General features: G+C 52.1%; 1 protein-coding gene across 2 annotated transcripts in view; it reads right to left on the bottom strand.

Moving 5' to 3' along the window:
• LOC144148930 (uncharacterized) overlaps positions 1-20,750 on the bottom strand; it is a 29,158-nt gene extending 8,408 nt beyond the window's left edge. The window contains exons 1-2 of one of the 2 annotated variants that reach the window (XR_013318110.1): positions 20,256-20,750; positions 18,593-18,857 (exon numbers count right to left, since the gene is read on the bottom strand). Coding sequence is in view for 1 of the 2 variants with exons in the window: in XM_077680460.1 (XP_077536586.1) it covers positions 20,256-20,297 (42 nt within the window). In the remaining variant the exon portion in view is untranslated. Of the gene's footprint in view, positions 1-18,592; positions 18,858-20,255 lie in introns of those variants that run through there. The other variant, XM_077680460.1, reaches the window with a different exon arrangement.
• Positions 20,751-21,549: the final 799 nt, after the last annotated feature.

The following is a 21,549-nucleotide window of genomic DNA, read 5'->3' as shown; positions in this document are numbered from 1 at the left end:
GAACAAAGAAACAGAGACAAGAGGAGACCGTAAGTTCCAGGCAAAAACATTGCCCAAAGGTCACCTGCTAAGGCAAGAAAGAAATCGAGCCCCAAGAACATACCTTACTGCTGCTGCTTTTCATCCCCAATTTTCGAGTACATTACGAGAAAATGGGGATAGCCAAGCTAATTTTATTCCTGCTTACTCCAACTTCCCCTTCTATAGAGCTTATTAAATTGATGCTCGTGCGCTTTCGGTTCAAGTTAACTAAAAAGAAAAACTAGCAATGCCGTGGGCTTGTAAGGCCCATTTCGCACACCAAAATATGCCGCGGCACAGCGAAGTGTATGCAAAGACTAAAAAACTGCCCCCCGGTTTTATTATATAACTAACAACAACCGCAAGATCGCCATTTTGACAGTTTTATACAGGGACTGCCTCGCCTCACGATTTATTTTGCGGAAACGTTATCATCAAAACAGAAGATGAGAGTAATAGCCAAGCTTGAAAAACGAGACATTGGGTATTGTGTAGACGTCTAAAAACACAGCAGCCGTTTTCGTGACCAGCGGAGAGCTCCTGTAGAACTATTTGTACAGTGTCTGCTGTTCGGGCTTGTGCTGCCGTGTTATAGTACTCTCGCGTCCTTTAAAAAAAAAAAAAAAAAGTGGTATCTAAGCAGTCACACGTTTCCGATTGTACAATTTACGTGCACTGGTTTCGTTGTGGCACGCAACAGCGCCCCCCAAACACCGCAACATTGTTATTCATTTCCATTAAGCCAGCCGAACAAAGCTAAAGGGTAAATGAATGACAGCAAACCGGGTGGTACTACGGTAGAAACCAGGGGTCGAAAACGCCGGCGAGCATTAAGGAAGAAACAGTTAGGGAAAATACATTCAGAGGGTGAAACATAAAACGAACAACCACGCATACGAACTACTTGGTCCCGTGCAAATTCTGCGAGTTCACTAAACGCAATCCTTGGAATCTTTCGTTACTTTTGAACTTCGAACACTGCCACAAGGGGGCGTCGCGAGTGCTTTTTTGTTTTTTCACGGTGTACATTTTAAAAATCAAGCAGCCATGTACTTTCAATTAAAAGAACATTGTAAATATCGTTTATGCATTGACGTCTTGCCTCAGATAATATTTCCTTTTTGCTCAATAATGTTGAAAAGTTTAAACACTGCCATCAGACATAGTTTAGAAAATCCTTGCCTATATAAGCGTCTCATTGAATCATTCTTCTATCTTGCTGCATGTGTGCCTGGCGTTTGCTCTCCTCCTGGATAAGCTACGCCTTCACCACATCCCGTCCCACGAAAACCTCGACCAAGAAGAACAGCTTCGCTGTTAAAAACTGCGATACATGGCGTCCGGCGGCGCCAGGCATCTGCCTCGCTCCACGGGAGCCAAGTCGAACGCGTCCTACGGAGAGCCGCCCCAAGACTTGGCGCCCAACGTTTGGGGACGTGCCAGGGACGACGACGGCGAGCAGAGAGGGGGACACCGCAGCCGCCGAGCCGAGAGCGACGCCAAGGAAAAACCGCGGAACCATGAGCGTTTCCCCCCCCCCCCCAAGTGCCGCCCTCCTCTCTCACTGTGTCTTCGCTTTGTTTATCCCGCTCAGCGCGCAACGCAACTCGTGGAGTCACGCAAGCCGCCTGCGCCATCGCGCCGCCGGCAAGTCGTCGACAGCGCCCCCGTAGCGGACGCGGGCAGAAGTAGCGGCAGCTTACAATGCAATCTGCGGGCGACCCCAGCGTGGCACGCGGCGGGTAACGGAACGACTGGTTCGTGCTCGGGCCTACCAGCAAGCGCGAACATTCGAAATCAGTGTAGGCCGGTTTCGCAGCCGCCTCGCAACGGATGCGCGAAAAACGGCAGTTTGTGGGACCACGGCCGGTCTGCACGTTCGCGTCGAGAACGGCCGTGGTACGGCAAGGTGTGGACCGTTGTTATTCCTGAGGGAGGGTTCGGAGGACAACATCTGGGAGGTTGGACACGCAAAATTTGAGTTCAATATGGAGGAGAAGGAATATTGCAAAAGAGCAAACGTTTACATTTTGGGGTGGTGGATTCCTTTGAAATGCATATTCATGCGCTGAAACCAGCTAAAACAGTGGAGGTGAATTTATCCTATTCCAAACCCACCTACATGTGAAGGATTTGGTTTCTAACAAAGTAAAAACGACAAGCACAAAAGATGAACAAGAAGTCCCAGTGTCCTCTATTAGCATTGCACCACATAAACCGTTTTCTATAGGACGATGCCACATCAGTTCTCCGCAAACGAAACTCTCTCTCGTCTGTTTTGGTAACACCTCACTGCAGAAGATGCTACTACTCCCTTTGTGTAGTACATGGTCACTGAAGTGGCATCGCAATGCACAAACACCGGCTGTGTGAGCGCCTCCTTGTTAAAAAGCACCTGGTCTTCCAACTGGAAAACCCACGAGTAGACCTGCATGTTTCCTTTTGGCCATGCCTACAAAACTTGCGGCCGCACTACAGCGGCCGCAAGTTTTGTAGGGATGGAAGCGGTACTGCACACGTGGGCTACCAAGCAAGCACCACATAGCCAGCAAGGAGACGTGTGACCTGTTTTCCCACTAAAACGCCGTAATGGAGTCACGCTACCCTCGCCATGGGCAGAAAGTGAATGCGACGGAGTCGAGTAAATTTAGGGACGATGGATTTACCCAAAAGTCGAAGTCTAGGGTTTTATCCCTGATGTCAAGCAAATTCGAAACATTTCAAAGCGCTCGAACTTCAGTTTCTCAAGACACGCGACTAGGTGGTGAATCGGGCGTCCTTTTGAAAAGCTCGAGATCGTGCGTTCGAATCCCACCCGCGCAGATTTCTAATAGGAGGCGGAGTACGAAACAGCTCGTGTGTAAGAAATTTCGGAGAAGTTTGTGAGAGCCCAGGTGATGGAAATGATCTCTTAGCCGAGCAATAGAGATAGATGCGTCGTACCTCATAACCCAGGTGACGTTTCGGCCCGAAACGCCCCACCTCGGCTGCCCAAAGTACTGCATAAGATTTGGCGCTGGAGAGATAAGCACTTCGATCTAAAGCTGTTTATGTCCTTGAGTAATAGGCTAAGAAATATTGTAGATCCAACAGAGAAACGCGGAAACACGTGATTATCCTTCCTTCGGTGGCGCGGCTGCAAGGCCTGCTTTGATCTCTAAAGGGACCGAACGGCAGTTGCATCGGAGAGGGGGAACCCCGCCGCGCGAGAGACCAGAGGAAAAACCACCACGCCGCGCATGCGTCCTGGCGCGCGTTCCACAACCAGGGCCGCCAAGCCGGCTGGCTAGCTGGCTTCGGATTGCTGGGCTGCTGCGTCGGCCAGCGCGCGCTGCGATCCTTGGAGCGGCGGCGGCGGCGACGCGAGTCCGTTCGTCCGCGAGACCTCGTTCGCACCGGTCAAACCGGTTCGAAAACAGAAACCAAAACAGGCAAGAAACAAACCGCGGCCCTCTTCCTTTGTTTCTTCGCTATCCTTTCCCCTTCAATTTCAGCAGTTTTTTTTCCTCTTCAATTTCTGGCCGTCTCTCCCTCCGTGTGCTTCTCTCTTTCGCAACTCCGCGGCCAGCTTGGCATTTATATAAAGTCCCCGCCAGCGGCAGGCCCTTGTTCTGGGCAACTTCTTCATCTTTCGTTCGAATTTTCATTCCTCCGCCGTCCCACCACAGATCAGCCGCCATGTTGTTTTTCTCCAAACTGCCCTGTTCTCCTTGTTTGTTTCCTGTTTGTGTTTGTCTCCCAGTCTGCCCAGAACTAAACTCCGGCCTGTTGTTTTGCGGCCCGATGTAGGAAACAAAAGTAAAATTCAGACGACGGGATGCATTTGGCGTAGATCTTGACCGTCCCCTTCCCCGTCTACGCTGCCTCTACCCATCCTGCTTTCCAACTTAATTACTCCCAAAACTCGCCGTCCCCTCCACCGCCTCGCCGCACCTTTCTTCCTGGGTCCAGCAACACACCGCTGGTTTTCTTGTTGTTTCGGCGCTGATTTGTGACGCCGACGCCACGCGCGGAGTTTTTCCGCTCAAGTTTCTCAACTCGAGCGCACGCGAGCTGCGAGCGGGTGGAAAGGAGGGCCCCGACGAGTTGGTGTGGCCAACAGTGTTGGTGTGGCGCGCACTCCTCGCCTACCAGCGCGTCGTCGGCGTTGTGGGCATCAGGAAATGCCGCCCTCCGCCGCTAGCCGCTGCAGCCAGGGCACGCAGCGAGCGAGACGCTAGCGGGCCCCGGTATACGGGACTTCTGCTCCGGCCCTGTCCACGCTTGGGTGGAGGCAGAGAGGAGACGGCAGCCACCTGGATAGGCTAGGCTTGGCCAGTCTACGTATCTTCTTTTCCTCGCCGCGAGGCCCCTTCTTTCCGAGCCTCCCTCGCCGCAGCGGCGCGGATGTGCCTTCGGAAGAAGCGGAGGAGCCCGGGGAAGGGTGTGCGTATCAAGACAAGGGCGGCGAATTCGATGCGTCGACGACGAGGCGAGCCCGCACCGCGGAAGTAAACACGTAGCATTTGGGACGGCATACCGAGTAGCGTCCGCTTCGAAAACGCTTGTTTCAAGTTATTGTGACGTAGTTCCGACTGTCGGGCCTCTGACATGCGCAGAAACCGACGCCATGCCACAAGTCAACGCCTTGATTGTTTTGTTTGTGTCACTTCCGTATAGTTTGCCTTCAGTCAATCAGGGTTACCTCGAAGTGGATGCTTTGAAAAAGGACAAAAGTTAAAAGTTTCGCAACTGGACACCATTGTATCGCTGACGGACATGGAAGGCCCTTCTCTGCCATAGCTCGTTCCGGCGAGTTGCCGAATGCGCAAAGTTCGCGCCGCGAATTTCGCGGTCAGCAAAATCTTGGTTCTAATCTATTTCAGACTACCACGCGACGTCTCCACATGTGTAGTGTTCGGTGACATGTCGAGAGGGACAATCGTGATTCCATTGTCTGTTCGACTATTGTCCATTGTATGCCGCTCTCGCGATGGCAACGCCATCCCATGGCCAATGCTGATACTGCAGCGGAAGGTCACTTCCGACACAAATAAGCTATCGTTCCGCCGCTTTGCTCATCCCCTCCGGTAGACAAGTTATTTGTGGCAACAGTTGGCACCTTGTAAAGCCAGCGATGGCATACTGTAGTTGGGCTCACGACGCAAAGGTGATATGGCCGAAGGTAGATTCCGTTATCAGTCAGCCATTTCTGACTCTCTACATGGGAACACGCCTGTTCGTAGCTGTAGTGATCATGTTGGAGCCCCGCGGACGACGGCCGATTTAGAGGATCCTGGCGGGCTTTTTCATGAAGGACACCAGGATCTGCCTGGGACGAAGCAGCTCATAGTTGGAAGAACACCTTGCGGATGGTGGCCACTCTTTTCCATATACTATAAACTTTAACCACGGTTCCAATTTTTTTTTTTTTTTTTGCTAAGGCGGTACCTCGCACTACCTCAATACTACAAGGGAGATTCAAGCCAAACCGTTCATCGGTCCGTTTAACGTGACGGGATGATTTGACGCTGAGCTTAATGTACAAGGAAGTGAAATGGCGCCTTCTATAATAGATTAACAGTGGTACATCTTGTAGGAGCACATGGGGTTCTGCTAGTTGTGAAGATTCATGTGTTTACACTAGCACGACGGACACGCAAGAATAACAGAAGTAAATGACCGCATGGCGCCACAAGACGACACAAGGCGATGGATCTACATTTTCTCCTCTTGTTTTTGTGAATTCGCATCCGTATACCAACGTGGGTTGGCTCCGTTTCTTCCACAGGAGCATTCGCCGTTGAACAGCTTACCGGCACCAACATAAAGTTCACGCAGTGAAAAAAAGAAAGGTTGAATCAGAGCGACGACTATATAGTTTCGGCCACCTTGAAATATCCGCACAGGATTGATATTCGCTAAAGCCACCTCGCAAACATTTCTTCGAGCGAAAACGCAAGATCAGAGAAGAAGTTGGGAGTGGAACAGGTGTGCTACAAATAGACTTCCCGCCACAGGACGCGAAGGCGGGCATTCGTGGGGGCAGATGGCCTCGTACAAACACACACACCATGTGAATACGAGCGTATACGCTGGCTCATTCGAGCGTTTGTAAGTATTTTGCGAGCGCACGCGCTACACACCCATTGTTCGACTAAGACCATATATAGGGCAAAAGTTCTGTTTGCACTTTCATTATCCACAATCCTAGTTACAAGAAAATAAATAAATAGAGATGCAATTATTTGCGCATAGCAAAGGCCACAAGCTTCTCCCGCACATGTTTATCTGCCATACTTACAACGCGATGACGTCTTTCGGAGGGAATCTACCAAAACCAGCAAAAAAAAAAAAAGACCACGAAGCAACAAAACATGAGCGTATTGGGTGACGCGGCGGCGTCCTGCTGAGATCGAAGACGGAAAATACCTTAACTTCAAGGGTGAAGAACGAACAAAAAGCTGTTGAGACACTCTGCGACGAAAGATTAGAGACGGCTGAGGAGACGGGAGGTAAACATGGGAACGCTCCGCGCGCCTTCTTGCGCTCGATCAGGCTCGGCCCCACTGCGACTAATCGCAAACCCACTGTTCTCCATTTAACATAAAGAAAGCGATAGAAAGAGGGGGTGATCCGATTCAAGTACTATGCGGGTGAGAGCACTCTAAATCTGTAAAGGACCGCTGCTGCGCAAACCCTTGATCTGATTCCCAGTTCTGTGCAGAGAGCTCCTGGGAAGTCCAGAACTGCTTCCGCCATTGAAATTATGCGAGCAAATAAGATACAGAGCAGCTTTGGAGCAGTTTTGAACAGTACAAAATGACAAATAGAAGAAATTTCCTCGCAAGCCACCGGGGAATCAGCCACGCAGCCGATTAAGACGGACGCTGCTGTTCGTGCGGGCACGCCTTTGCGCGTGCGCCATTTAAATTCCCGTCAATACGCACAGACCACGACGGCGTGGCGCCCCCAAATTACAATCCCAACCTGGTGTGATTTCATTGCAAAAAAAAAAAAAAAAGAGCCTTGAAATGCCGACATTAGCCTATCAGAGTAGAACAAACAGACACTCTTCTCGAAAGGCCCTCAACTTGTACGCGATGTCGGCGTACAACACGTATAACCTCCCCGCAAGCTGTACACCCGATATTTATTTTTTGTTCCAATAGGACGTCGATTAGGCAGTAAACAAAAGCCAAAGGCGGTGCAAATCACGGGTGTCGTCAAAAATGTGAACGCCGGCGTCGAGGAGCGCAGAAGTCGTTTCTCAAGGAATTGAAGGAAATAGCGTGGAAAGCAACGCAGCTGACGGTGAAAGCAGACATGCAGGGACGAAGCTCCGCTTACGTACACACCAGGGCACCGCGAAACGCTCGGCATACGGCGAAACATCGCGACAGCGCTTAGGAAACTATACCTCGCCGTAGAGTGCGACAAATGCCTCCTTGACCTTTCGCGTTGTTAGAGTGGAAAAGGCTACGAACATCCGTCACAGAAAATGCCACAGAAAAATAAAACAGCCGAGAGCGAAGAGAAACAAGAAAAGGAGAAGACAGCCGCGAGATTTCCGACAAGTATCTTCGCTTTGTCGCTTGTGACGTCGTCGGACTCCTTTTTGTCGTCGCCTCTGCCAGGCCATCAGATCGACTGTTGGCGCGATCCCGAAGTAGCCAAAGTGCTTCGTGGACTGGCAGCAGATTGTGATAGTGTTAAAGGACAGGCTTTTTCGTAATCGATGTTTCCAGTCCCGTACTAACGGCTGTTAGACCCAAGTTTGTAAACGACTACGAGGAAAGCCACAAAGATCAGCCACACCGGCGCCTAAACAACTCGACCTTTAGAGCCTGGTACAAGGCATTCAAGTTCCCGCTTCACTGACGGGCACCGCTCGCCTGAACTGACGGCAGCGCTGCCGCAAAAGAGAACCAATAAAAACTACCACCCGAACCGCCTCTCTGTGCCCTCTTGCTACAGAATAGTAGAAAGCCGACGTAAAGAATACACTGACTTTAATACAAAAGAAGTATTAACGTCAGCTAATGGATACGATACATATCGGTTCGTAAAATTTTCGCAGCAAATGAGAAATCTGTGCTTCCCGAGGACAGTTTATCTTTCGCTCCAGAAAGGACTACTTCGGATTGGCTTTTGTTCCGTCGCCAACGATTTGGGATTTTTTCTGTTCTACCGTGAGCTTTACGCAGGCTTGGGTACCTCTCTGGAAGTCATCTCCGCCACGAATTCACCTTCACGGATCACTTCAGTTTACGTCGCTACTTAACTTTCCCAGCCATTATACTGTCTTCCAGCAATCCTCTCGCAGTCATTCATTCACTCGGTAACCATCGCTCGGTAACATCATCGCCCCTTAAAACGAAGGGCCTTAAAACAACCGACGGCGCCCTGCTCTATCGCATTCGGACGGGTCCAGTCAGAAAGAGAACGGTCTAAAGGTTCAGAATGGGCCTCGCGGCATCCCATTTTGTGTCAGACATGTTCGTACCACAACTTCTCCTTAGAACACTCCGCAAAAGGGACGATCTTCTTTGCTGGTGCCGAAGAAATCAGTGCCGCACAATGTCTCTATGACCACACCCCCTTCCCGCGAGTATCGGGTCTCTCTACAGAATTTTTTTTACAAGACAGAACACTGCGGACCGCAGTGGTATAGCCCGCATACTGTCGTGAAACGATATCGCTTCGGCAAAAAACAACTCCCGGAATATTCCAGGAGGCTACAATCGCCTATTGCAACAACGATAACAGCCTAATCTGATCCCTCATTAAGTATGCAAAGCAGCGGATAGCCTTCTATAATCCGTTACAACTACCAACCAGAGTCGATTAGTGCCGTCATTACACGACCGAGCGGCACAATCGGCATGCGAAGCGAATCTACAGGTCCTGCTGCAGCGCGCAGTGCATCCGCGAGCGCATACGCACTGGAGACGGTGTATCAAGCAGCCGTCTTTCTTTTCGCGGTAACCAGGAAAGGGGTCGTATGCAAATGTCCGTTCCGCGCGGTTTTACCCAGCCAGGTTACGCTCGCCCAAACACAATGGCCGCACCAAGCTCCTCCGGGTAAAAAAAAAAATTAATAAAAAGTCGGGAGAACGCGTGCATGGGCGGCAAAATTCGAAAAGCCCTGGATAGCCCCGTCGTCATCATGAAAAACCGAACGCAAAGAGCAAGGCCGGCACCCCTAAAAGGGGGACCTAGCTCCTCTCCTCTTCTCGCGGCGTCCCTGGTAGAGGAGAGGGCCGCTCCTTCCTCCCGTCCGGGCGGGGACCGGAAACGGAAGTCGGGGCATCTTTTTCTTGCTCTTCTCTCTCCACGCCGCCACTAGCGAGTGAAGAACGACGAGGGGGGGTCGCACGTGCTTCCGGCGGCGGCCACCATGCTCTCCGTCGTTTTATCGTCACCCGTGGCGGCTAGCTGTTGAGTCGGGTGGGGGCCACGGCCCCTCGAGCGCCGGTTGTTTAACCACAACGTCGGGAACGATAGGGGGCGCAAGACCGTCTGGACGGCACACAGTGACCACGCGAAGCTTACAAGTGTGAACATCCTTCAGCAAATCAGCAGGTCGTCCTAAACCGCATTGCCACTAAAGAGAAGCCGTTTGAGGACATGTATTGACTCAGGCGCACAAAACGGTCCTATTATTGCCGTTAGCTGGGTAGATTGGAAAACCGTCCTTTATTTACTATTGCTCCTCAACGACCATTCAATACAACCTGATACTCTTAAAGAGTTCCCTCCGAGCAGCCATTTCTTTTCGACGATGACAAAGTTGGTCATTGAGGAGGGATAGTAAATAAAAAACGGGAATTTAATGAATAATTAGAATCAATATGACAACGCATTGTCGAAAGAATTGCAAAGGGTTTGAAAGGATTGATTGGATTGATTATCGGGTTTGACGCGCCCAAACTACACAGGCGATGAGGCGCGCCGTAGTGGAGGGCTCCAGATTAATTTTGATCCCCTGGGGATCAAACGTTTGCCGAACGTCTTTAAACGACTTCCGAAATCTCCAACGGACGGGCGTTTTCGCATTTCGCCTCCATCACAAAAGCGCCCGCCGGGGCTAGGAAAGAAAGTAAAGGCTTGAGAAGGAATTACTGAAAAATAACATCCACCTCACGGTTCGCAGTGGTTCCATGCAGTGCGAGTGGACAACGGTAGAAGTAGTAATTCGTTAACTTTTTTCCGATGTGTACCAACAAATGCTACGGAACCAATGGTAGCGGAGCTCACAGTCCCGTAACAAGCTGGGCCAACCACAAATAGAAAAAAAAAAAAATTCTCACACTATACGGTTCCCGGAATAATGGTCCCGACTCAAAAGCGGGGGAAAATAGTGCAAGTATAAACGGCAATGGTCTTAACTCTGGCAAAACAATCGAAGTAAAAGCTTTGAACGTTAGCCTCAAATGACAAAGCAGGAGGGGAGGTATATTATTCAACCGTATGGCATACTTCACCATATGTGGGTACAGCTATGCGGTAGAACATTCTACCCTTATTGGGAGCTGGAACCACTAGTTCCAGAACCATCAGTTCCAGGGCAGAAAAAAAAAAAAAAAAAAACGGTGCCAGGAACAGCGACTAGAAATTATTAACGACGCCTAAGTCAGTCTTCCGGCGAACAAAGGCCACAATACTTATGTGATAACCAACCATCTGGCAAACCAACCATCTGCCCTCTCAATTTACGTTTATATGCCCCCTTTTAATGTGCTTGCTTAGGTGCAAGGGCAGGAATCAAGACAAGTTTGTTCCTGCCCGCCAACCCGTAAGGAAAGTTTTTTCACTCCCGCGAACCCATATTGTGAGAGAGGCAGCTGAAGGTGAAATAACGTGTTGCTTTGAAGCTGCCGAGCGGCAGGCAGCAGCAAGAGTTGATGCTGCCTGCCGCTCGGTTGCGGCGCGAAGCTTGCTTCCGCTATGGCCCTGCATCGGAATTCAATCCGATGAACAATGCCAACCAAACGTTTCCATGGCTCGTCTCAACCAATAAACGCGCAGTCCTGTCTACGTTAGCTATGGAAAGTCGTCTAATAGATGATGCTTGGCTAGTTCGTTACTGGAAATGCGAAACTTGGTTAAAAACAGCGCACCAAGGACTGGATAGAAGGCAGAAAACACGTAGGACGAGTGCTGGTCCTGTCTGCCTTTTTTTACTGCGCTGTCCGTAAACATGTTCAGTCTAAAAGTTCCAAAGCCACTTCGTCTAACGACAAAGATGGCTAAAGCGTGAATCCGCCGCAATCTGAATCAAACCAAACTCCAATCTCGTGAGGGATTCCTTCGTCGTTGTCTGAGTTTTTGGAATTTGATGATGATCTTGAGCCGCCACGTGCCCACTCGGGGGCACTGGCCAGGTATAGTGTTGACTTTGTTGGCTTGATGTTGAGTGTTGGCTGTTGACTTGATGTGCCCTAGTGGAAACCCGTTGCGTAGGTTGGATTTCCTGCAATGAGTTTTGGGCGCCACGATTTGTACTTTGTCCTTTGACTTTGGACTTCGAAGACGCACATTGCCTTCCGACCAGAGAGAACTTCGCGTTTCAGCCATCTTTCACTTCAAACACGATCATCATCATCATCGTCAGAGAACGTTCGGCTTTCCTGCAGTGCGTTTTCGCGCACGGTCGCAACCAATGAGTCAAAGAAAGCTACGCTTTAACAAACATTACAGGGTGTTCCAGAATGGTTACAAATCGGCGCGTTCGACGGGCTGCTCCTGCCGCCGGGCACATCTTGGTACCCACTCAGCTAAATGATAGTACACAACGAGTACCTGCGGTAGGTACGACCAGTACACATCGTAATGGACAGCGCGCGTACCAGCAGCCTTCCCGCCACCCTCCCCATATGTTCAACACATTGACAAGGAGTGGGAAAGAAGGCTGGACCGTTGTTACTTCTACGCCCCGACAAAGGAGAGCGGGCCAACAGGGAACAGCAAGAAGAAAACGGGGGCAAGCCAGCCTCGAGGAAGAAGAAACGCCGGCGCCGCCGCCGAGAGAGACCGGCCAGCAGAAGGAAGACTACGGCCGCTACTCCACGAGCTCGCAGTCGCCGCTTTCCAGGCCAGAGCGGCAAACGCGCACACCGTTGCGACCGGCGACCAGCGGCGCAGTTGGCCTGTACGCGTGCGCGCGACAAGTGCGAGCCAAGGCCGCTGGGTGAAAAAGTGGCGCTGCTGCCGAGGAGGCCTCGGGAACAACAGCAGCCAGTCGGCGGCGGCAGCAGGATGCCACGACGGAGTAGTAGGAAAAAAGAAAAGAGCGAGCGAACAAGGGATCGTGCAGCAGCTGCGCGCTGGAAGAGAAAACAAAAAGCTTGCGTCTCTGAAGGGCCTGATTACGTTGTGGACTTTTTGTTTCAAATAAAATTTAGCGTAACAGCGTATGCGATGAAGAAGGCGAGTTCGTATTCACAGAACGTGTAGAGTCGCGGTTACCAGACCAGAGGCCGTGTTTGAAGTCCCCAGGACATAATCATTAAAGCATACGCTTTAATAAACATATAATAAGAATATTTTTATTAATTAAACTAAATAACGCTTTCCCTGGATGCACGGCATAAAGCATTTCGTTCGATGTAAATAGGAAAGCTTCATCGTTAAAATATTTATGGCCTGCGATCTTCTGGCAACGTTTGGGGTCTTTTGAGGACAGGCACACACACATAATATTCCTGAACCTGCAAATGATTACTCGTTATTCGCGAAGGCAAAATAACAACTTTGCCGTTTTAAACGCCATTTCCCTTAATCATCCCCACCACCAAGTCCTTCTCGCGTTGCACCACTCTACAACGCAAGTAGCACAGGATTCACTGTGCGAACGTAACGGGGACTTCACAGTGATGATCCTGGTCGCACAGGAAAGTTTTTTCGACCAGGCTTCCCTTGCAGTACAGAAGTTGCCATTTCCCAAAGTCCTCGCAGACAACAGAGCCGCGAAACAGCGACGATGATGATAGTAACCCGGCTCTCGCCACATCAAAGTAGAGATGACCTTTTTTTTGTGCTCGCCCCCCTCGAAGCCGGAGCATTGCCCCCGCCACCTAGCGGCGGCATCCGACGGCGGTGCGATGGCCGAGGCGCCGAGGCCAGCGACGATAGACGACGCTACAGCTACCGCCGACGCAGGTTCAAAGTCCTGCTGGGCCGCCGACTCGGGTGTTGCGGGAGCTCGCGCGCGCCGTTGTTGCTCGCAGCCCTCCTTCTCCGGCCAAGCGGCGCCGTGACGCCAGCGGAGGAGGTGGCGGCGGCGCGTGGCCTTCGCGTGCTCCTCCTTAGGAATCCCGCGCCGCTAACTTCGCAGACGCCGCTGCTGCTGCGTGCCAGCTGATCGGACGGACCCGCGAAAAGGGGCGCGCGCTTTTCGGGTTCTCCCGTATTCTTCGCCCGCTGCGGGCGCCCGACCATTTAGCGAGCCGCGGCTCCCCCGCGCGTGCATCAACCGCGCGACGCTCGGCGCACATCTCTTCGGCGCTCTTCAGCTGACGATGACGAACAAGCTTGGCGCGCGATTTCTTCTATACGTTCAAGTGCGAGAGAATGAAGACCTCAACATGCCAGTTTTAAGTTTTACACACAGGCGGCAAGTTGAAGGTGAATCGCAGAAATGAGAGAAACGAACAATGGAAGACGGGGGTCATCTTAAAATTACGTTTAAATGTACCTTTAAAACACAGCCACTGAAATAATCAACACCTATCTCATTCACGGCAAATTAACTCTACACTAAGTGCCCCGCACACAGCAGGGAGCGGTGCTAGTGACAAACTGCGAGACTACGTGACTCATCATGCGTCTGCACGTCAATTGTTGACACCCAGCTGATGACTGAAAGAAACACAGCCGTACGTATAGTAGAAAACGCCGTAACTTTCAATGGAAAGTTTTTAACGTGCAAAGCCTGGAATAACGAATTTCTTAGGTCCGGAAATCTGCGCTGCTGAAATAAACTTTCCTGGCTCCCTAAAAAACTTTTACGGCGAGCATTAAACTTGCCTCTTTATTCCAGAATACCAACCAATATCTAGAACCTGTTGTGTCAAACGACAAATTTTTGCTTGCCCAATAAGGCGACGCTGTAGTTCTTTAGATCACCTTGAGGGAAGAGCTGCGCACTGACAGAGCCGGATAAGAACAGCTTCCTTTGCGAAGAAGCTGGTTCGAAAGACAAGCTCGTCATTAGGACGACAATAAGGACTCGAGCTGTGTCTTCCAGCCGCATTCGCCGAGCACAGTGCCTGCCACTTTTCGCATCCCCTTTGCATGAAGCCTCGTTCCGAGTAACGGGAGAGCATGTCCCCGCTCTATTTGGGTTACCGGGCCTTAGCACTGCGCGGACAGTGCAGCAAGCCGGTGCTTCGGCTGGCAGCCGCGTGGTACGAGCCGGGTTACGCAACAGCGCCGCCGCCGTGGTCATCGCTCTCCGCTATCGATCTCAAGGTTGCCGGTCCCGACTGTGCCACAGTTCGATCTTAGCCTCATCTTCTTGCGTGGTATCGGCAAGCAGGATGGCGAAGATCTGCGTGATATTGGCAGGTATGATTGTGAACCTCTGCCTCATACTGGCAAGTAACGGTGTGGTCCTTTGCCGGATATGAAAGTAGCATAGTGGTCCATTGCTGATATTGGCAAGTAGGGTTGTGGGCCTGGCACCATAGTGTTATAGGAAGTACGCGGACGCGACTCCATGACTGAACTGTCTTTTTTTTCCTCCTTCCTTGAACGCCGACAGGAATTTGTCTTGAGGAGGGAAGTCACCAGGTTGTTTCGGTTTCGAGTACTAGGCCTATCTATCAATGATGTCTACGCATCTACCGAACTGCAGTTGTAATCTTTATTTCGCATCACGACGGTAAATGTGCACTACGTATAAAATGGTGTACTACGGTCCCGGGACAATAAAGAAAACCCAATCCGCACACTTCGTTCATTGCAGCTCCAAGAATTTAGATTGATGGCCAAATATTCAAGGCAACACTCAACACCCCCAACCCAGATCGCCACGAAGACAGCGTTTCACTCCGGAATATAAGCAACCACGGCCAGCAGCGATCGGGGACCGCCGGCCTCATCGATATCGCTCGTAAGCACCCTTGCCGACTCCCCACGCCGACGCGGGCCAAAAGGAACGGCGTCGTAGTCCCGGCCAACGCAATCCCGGGGTTCGAAAAAAGCGCCGGCGCCGGGCCAACGCGCATGCGCACAGAGACCCGACGCTGCCCCTGCGCGGCGCAGGAGGGAGGGCCCGCCCCATACGCAGTTTCCCTCTCCAGGTGTGTGCGTTTGTTCTTCCCTTCGGGCAAAACTTCTGAAAAGCCGCCGCCACACTTGGCCCACACCACGCCTCCTCGCACTGCTCCGCTACCCTTTCTCGCTCCCCCTCGGTTCATTTTGTTGGGAAGAAGAAAGCAGCCCGAACAAAAAGAAATAAGGGGACAAACAGTAGAAACAAAGGATAGCAATCAAAACCGAAGCCGAGCTCCAACCTCATCCGAAGGGGGGGAAACATCGAGGCACAAAAACCTATCGAGGAAGCAGCCAGAGAGAAAGAGGACATGATAGAGAGAGGAGAGAGAGCCAGAGAGTAGGAGACTCCGAAACGAACGAAGAACGCTAGCCGAGAACGATCCATACGAAGAAAGTCCGCCGAACGAACAAAAATCCGAATAAACGACAGAAGACAGGAGAAGAGCGGCAGCGTCGGGAGGAGACCTCCTCTCCATTTCGCAGAATTCGGTCCTCTCCCGTACCCTCACCGCGCGCCCCTCACAATGGCCGCGCCGCTCAGCTGGTTTGCAGACGGCTCCCATTTTTCACAAACCCCTCGCTCCCTGCTAGGCCGCCTCTCCTCTCGGCAATATTACAGCGCGCTCTTCGCGACGCCGACCCAGCGCGCATGCGCACAAGGATGCTCGCACGATGGCGCCACACAACCCCCTGCTCGGCGGCGGCGGCGAGGCAACACTCATTCCCGGGTGCTCTCCGTCAGTTTTTCATCTTTTCTTTTTCTCCTTTTCGCGCGAGGCTTCAGGTTCGGTTATTTTCTTGCTCTTTCTGCGTTTCTCTCTCACCGTGGCCCCGGCGGCGTCTCTCCATTTCTGCCCTGTTCGCTTCTCTCTTGGCCGCTTTATTTATTACAGCTGCTGCCGCCGCCGCCGCCGAGCCAGCCGATCAGCCAATGCCGTTGCTCGGCGGCGAACCCACGCGCGCGCGGGCGCGCTACGGCGCACATCGCTCCCGCGGTTCGAAACCCCGCTCCGAAAGCGACTAGGGAAAACGAACTACAACCGGGCAACTAAGCTAGTCCTCGAAACATTTCTCATTTTGGAGCACAAATGGAAATGCCCGACTTGCAGCCTGTTGAAAATATGCCAGTCTGTACCTGCAGTTTTCGGCATGGTACGCGGCAAAACCAACTGCTTAGAACTGCATCGACGGATTCCCGACATGCTAAGTGACGCGAAAATGCACATAAAACCGGTGCCATGTGAACACCGCTAAGGCGGCTAGCGGCTGACACTTTTTGATAGAGTACTAAATTAAGTAAAATGCGACACCATCCACTGTTACGAGGGCGGGTGAAGAGAAGCTGAATAGCGTATTTCAATCAGCAGAAAATCATAACCACATGCATTATTCCAGTGGCGCAAGTAGTTGGGGCTCGTTTGCTTTTCAAAGTCGTTAGTACTGGCTCTCCTTACGCTTGAAGCGGTCAAAATTCTAAATATGCTTCATTCAGGCAATGATTTGTCCTGTAAGGCCCTGTAGCAGGACATTTGCCTCGATAAAGACGCTGTACTGCCATGTCGCAGCGTTTCAGTTGCCGGCAACTTGTAGAGCGCCAACCAGAACGAACTTCCACGAAAGTATGACCTGGCTTATAACTGAACGTTCATGAAACGCTACTAGAGTTAGTGTGTAGTACGCGTATACTCGGAGAGAGAGAAGGGGGCAACAACAATATTAACACCCCGACTGGACTGGTTAGTTCTGCGGCGACTGCAAAAGAATCGCGGCCGTAAACGACCACGGTCTCCGTTTCGCCCGCTGCGCCATCTCTCGCTGCCGAGCGAAGCCAGTCGTAGCGGAATCCAAACGCCCGCAAAATTTGACCTGACCAAAAGCGCCAGACGGGTGCCGAAGGCGCCGCTCCTCCAGCGAAAGGGCAACACAAACAAAAAAGCCATCCCCAGAAATGAGGCGCACAAAATATGGCGGCGGAGCAGCAAAGATGGATAGAAAAACAGCAACGAGGTTAGCCGAGAGAGCGAGACGCGAGAGAGAGATAAATGTGCGCGCTAAAAAGCAAAAAACAGACGACACAGCGCATGCGCAGCTGCAACGCAAGGCGAACGATGGCCCATCTGCCGAGCGGAGGGAAGAGCGCGCACGTGACTCACCTCTGTAGCGCCGACAGCGCCCCCTCAGAGCGCTGCGGCCGACTCGAGAACGAAAGCGAGCAGGCGGCGGATATCGACACACAGAGGTTCGTCGCCGTCACGAGCTTGACGGCCACGGATGCACCGTCAATGCAGCCTGCCGGCGACGCCGACCCGACGGCGGCGAGCGCGTGCGCGCTATCGCTGGCCGCGCGATAATGGGGCCGATGACAAGCGTTACAGAGTCTATTTCACGCTCCTCTGCAAAAACCCACGTCCCCTCGGCGACTGCGAATATATGTTTAAGTTATACAGGCAGACAGAGCTGTTCGCTGAAGGTTAGAGAAACACGTATGGAGGTTGTTTGGGACAAATCTATGCTCTGTTGCTTGGACGTGGAGAAAATGTCTGAAAGTGTCAGCAGTTTAACTGTTTGGGACAAGTCTATACTCTGTTGCTTGGAGGTATAGAAACATGTACAAGTGACCAGTGTAGGTGCTTGGGACACGCCCCAAGGCTTCGTAAAATAATTCGAGCATATCTTCAGAATGGTACTGCGGCATATTACCTTTTTACAAGTCTTCTATTGAACGTAGACCTTTCAGCACTCTTACCAAGGAAGTGGGGTCCATAGTGCCGCAATATTATTCAGGGTGGTTAATCGCCAACCTTGCGCAGAGATACGAGTGACACGGCGCAAAACGTATCATCAGTAAATAACAAGTTAGGTATCATCAGTGAGTAACAAGTTAGAAGTTAACGTAGCCAAGTCGAACCGGGTATTCTAAACAAAACGAAAGGCTCAGAGCAGCGCAATAGTAGCGTAGAGGGCATCGTTATGTGAATTGAAAGAGAGCACCCAGACGATACAAACCGCAGCTGCTCCGAGCGGTGGAAAGCGGACAGGAACCCGAACGTCACGACAGTTTCACCTTAGCCGACACCCGTTGACTTACCTAAGAAGCTATAGCTGAAGGTTGGCACCATCTCCCACCAAAGGTGGGTAAGGGGCGATGTAAATTCGCTAAAACAGTTAAGGGACATTCACTACAAAACAATTTAGGTGCGGCAGTTACTGGAGCTTTTCTACAACGCCGGTTACACAATGGCCCTGCACTCACAATTCCAGTTCTCCCGTGACCAGTCAAGTTCAGCATCAGTGAAGACAAAGCCAGCAGTAATGATTAAGCGCATCTGCTTTTATTACGGGATTCAATCGTACGGGGCAAGGGCAGCTGTCGAACACGTCCGCGAGATACACAACTGTTCCAACAGCGGTCGTCAACCAGCTCTCGAAGCCGGAGTAGGGGGACTGCCGCCAGGGATTCGCCGGCAGGTTGCGATCGCCGGCTCCCGCGCTCTATCGGGCAAAACCAATCCGCGCCAACGCCATCAGCCAGGAATGCACCGGCGACGGACCTCGAGCGTTCATTCTGAATCGTGCTAAAACGAACGGGCAAACGGGAAGACGTCAACAGGACAGTACGTTCCAGAACAGTCTAGAGGCCGCATTAGGCCACGTAAGGCTTAACGACAACACAGAAATTAAGAAAAAAAATCACGAACAAGCAAAGAAAACGATGCGTGAGGTCGAGAATTACAGCAAACAGACAGCCTTATATAACTTTCAGCACTGTTCGATACTGCTTTTTTAAACCGTTGCTCAGTGAGGTTCAGCTGCGCTCCAGTATAACGCACGTCTCCTGCGGTATATCGAAAAGGCGTTTGTTTAACGTAACAGCCGGCAATCAAAACGCGCAAACATACCCAAAAACAACGATGACAGGACTACATTGCATTACACTAAAATATATTTCGTACAAAAGCAAACAAACTTCCCCGCAGACCACCATTTCGACTTTTTGAGGCGAAATGGTTGCGTCAGAATACCATGGAATCGTGGCTGTCGAAGAGCTCGAAAACGCATTCACAAGTTACCCAGCAAACAGAAAGCAGCAGTAATCCAATGTCAGAATGACTCGGCCAACCGGCGAAACCGGAACCAAAACCGGAGCCCCGGTGGCAAAGCGTAGCAGCTTGCGACCGACGAGGAAACGAAACCAGGGCCTGGCACTGAGAACGCTCGAGCGGTGGCGCCACCCGACGGCAGAGCCGAGAGTGACGGCCGCACTCCCGAAGGGCCCTCGTCGAACCGAAAGCTGCTAGCCGCCGACCCACCAAGGACCGTGGTTTCTCGCTAGGCGACGGCGCCGAATCCGAGAAGCGCGCCGCTTCTACCGGCAGACAGCGTGATCTCCGAATCTCACGTGCCGGAGAGGTGACCTGCGCTCCGCGCTCTCCGAAGTGGCGACGCCGTAGAGGCAAACCATTTTCAGTTATACTGTCCGCAGTATTGCGTCCGCACGCGATAATTTCGAATACAAAAGTAATTTAAAATTCGGCAGGCCAAAATTCCGCCACAAAATTTAAAGTTATCCGACTGTGGATCGAGGCGACAATTGCCGGCGTCCGAACAGCGCGCGAACGTCACTGCGTTGGCGGGCTGTGACTGCAACGCGATTTCCTCAGAGATGCGAACGTCAGCGGCTGTTGACAGCAAAGAGCGTCCGGTGCCGGGCGTACTACTCGCGATTGTCGAGGCGAGCAACGCGGCCGCGAGAACTTCTCTTATCGCACACAAGCGCGCATGGAACAATGCCACGCCGCAGCTTTTAATCGGGCTCGCACCGATAAAAGAGAAAAATACCCGAGGTCTTTTCTGTGCGCGCGACGCTCTGTCGGTAGCCGACTGTCGCGGCGCGCTCGCGCGCGAAACCCAGACGCAAGTTTCGGAAAATGTGACACTCGACAGCATGCGTGAAACCAGCAGCGTCAACTCACCTTAAACCTGAGGGCGTGCAGTGGGCTGACCTCTACCCCCATGCCATAGGCGTCTGGCGTCGAACACGGAATGACGGCCGCACGGTTCGTCCCGTGGTGGTCGTCGACTTCGTCGTCGCGCCGACACGTCGTGGACCACACCGTCCCCGCCCGGGACACGGATGTCAGGCACAATGGGAGCCGGGCACGGCGATCACTGGCAGCGAGCAGACGACGGAGCACGCACAGCGTGGGCACTCGCGGCGACGAACCGCCAACTGAAAAGTCACACCCGCAGCGACAGCGGCTGGTCGCTTACTGAAGCGGCGCCCGATACAAGCGATGCAGACGAGGGGCGCGCGGCTATCCCGTCATGCTTGGCGCGCGTCAGTCACGTGGGCACCGCCGGCCAATCAGCGTGTTCCGCTCGAGGCGCCCCCGCGCGGCGACGCGGAGCTCTGCCAGCTGAGGACGCGGCTCGTGCGGCCTGCTGTACCGTGCGGCCGGCTGGTGTGGGCGAGGGATACAGGCGCCGAGGCTGGCGGCGGCTGCTGATGCGAAGGTTGGCGACGCCGTGCGCACCGGCCGAGCCTCCCCTGCCTGCAACGCTCGGCTGGGACGGCTCCCTGGGCCCCCACCAAGCTCACTCAGCTGGCTGTCGCGCGGTCTTTCCCCTGTCGCGGAGAGGGCGCACCGGTTCGCGAAGACGTGGGTCGGAACAAGCCTGCCTTCGTTGGAACGTGTTGAAGTTCGTTAAAAGGAGGATTTTTACGCTGTGCCAGCGTTCTGTGACATTTCTACGTTTCTAAAATTACCAGTGTCGCGGCTACTGAAACAACTTAAAGTGATGCGCTGTTAGAAAAACCGGGCTTTGTACGAGAGAGAGAGAAGGCCGTTTATTAAAAAAGCAGTCTTGCCGGCGTTAGTTGCGAGGCGTTGCACATTTACCGTCGTGATGCGAAATAAAGATTAGAACTGCAGTTCGGTAGGTGCGTCGACATCATTGACAGATAGGCCTAGTACTGGGGATGTAGGGAAAAAAGGCCCTACGCCCACGTAATGAATGACTTAGCCGACAAGCCATTACCTGGATTCTATCTGGATTCCACTTCTGGTTCTACTGGATTCTATCCCTATTGTCAGGAAGGGGAAATTTGGCCCTTCACCCTGATGATGAGGGCAGCACTGTCTATGACTCCGATTGTGACATTTTCGTTCCAATGGAGGCCTCTTCTTGAGAAGTGAAAATACAATTCCAGAAACAGTCCCGAAATGATTATATTCTGAGAATTATGAAAATTAATGGCGGCTTAGA

This window comes from Haemaphysalis longicornis, unplaced genomic scaffold (assembly GCF_048455015.1).
Source record: "Haemaphysalis longicornis isolate Haplotype H1 unplaced genomic scaffold, Haemaphysalis longicornis Haplotype H1 scaffold_8, whole genome shotgun sequence".
Taxonomy (NCBI): Eukaryota; Metazoa; Arthropoda; class Arachnida; order Ixodida; family Ixodidae; genus Haemaphysalis; species Haemaphysalis longicornis.
This window is presented reverse-complemented; position numbering and strand designations above follow the sequence as displayed.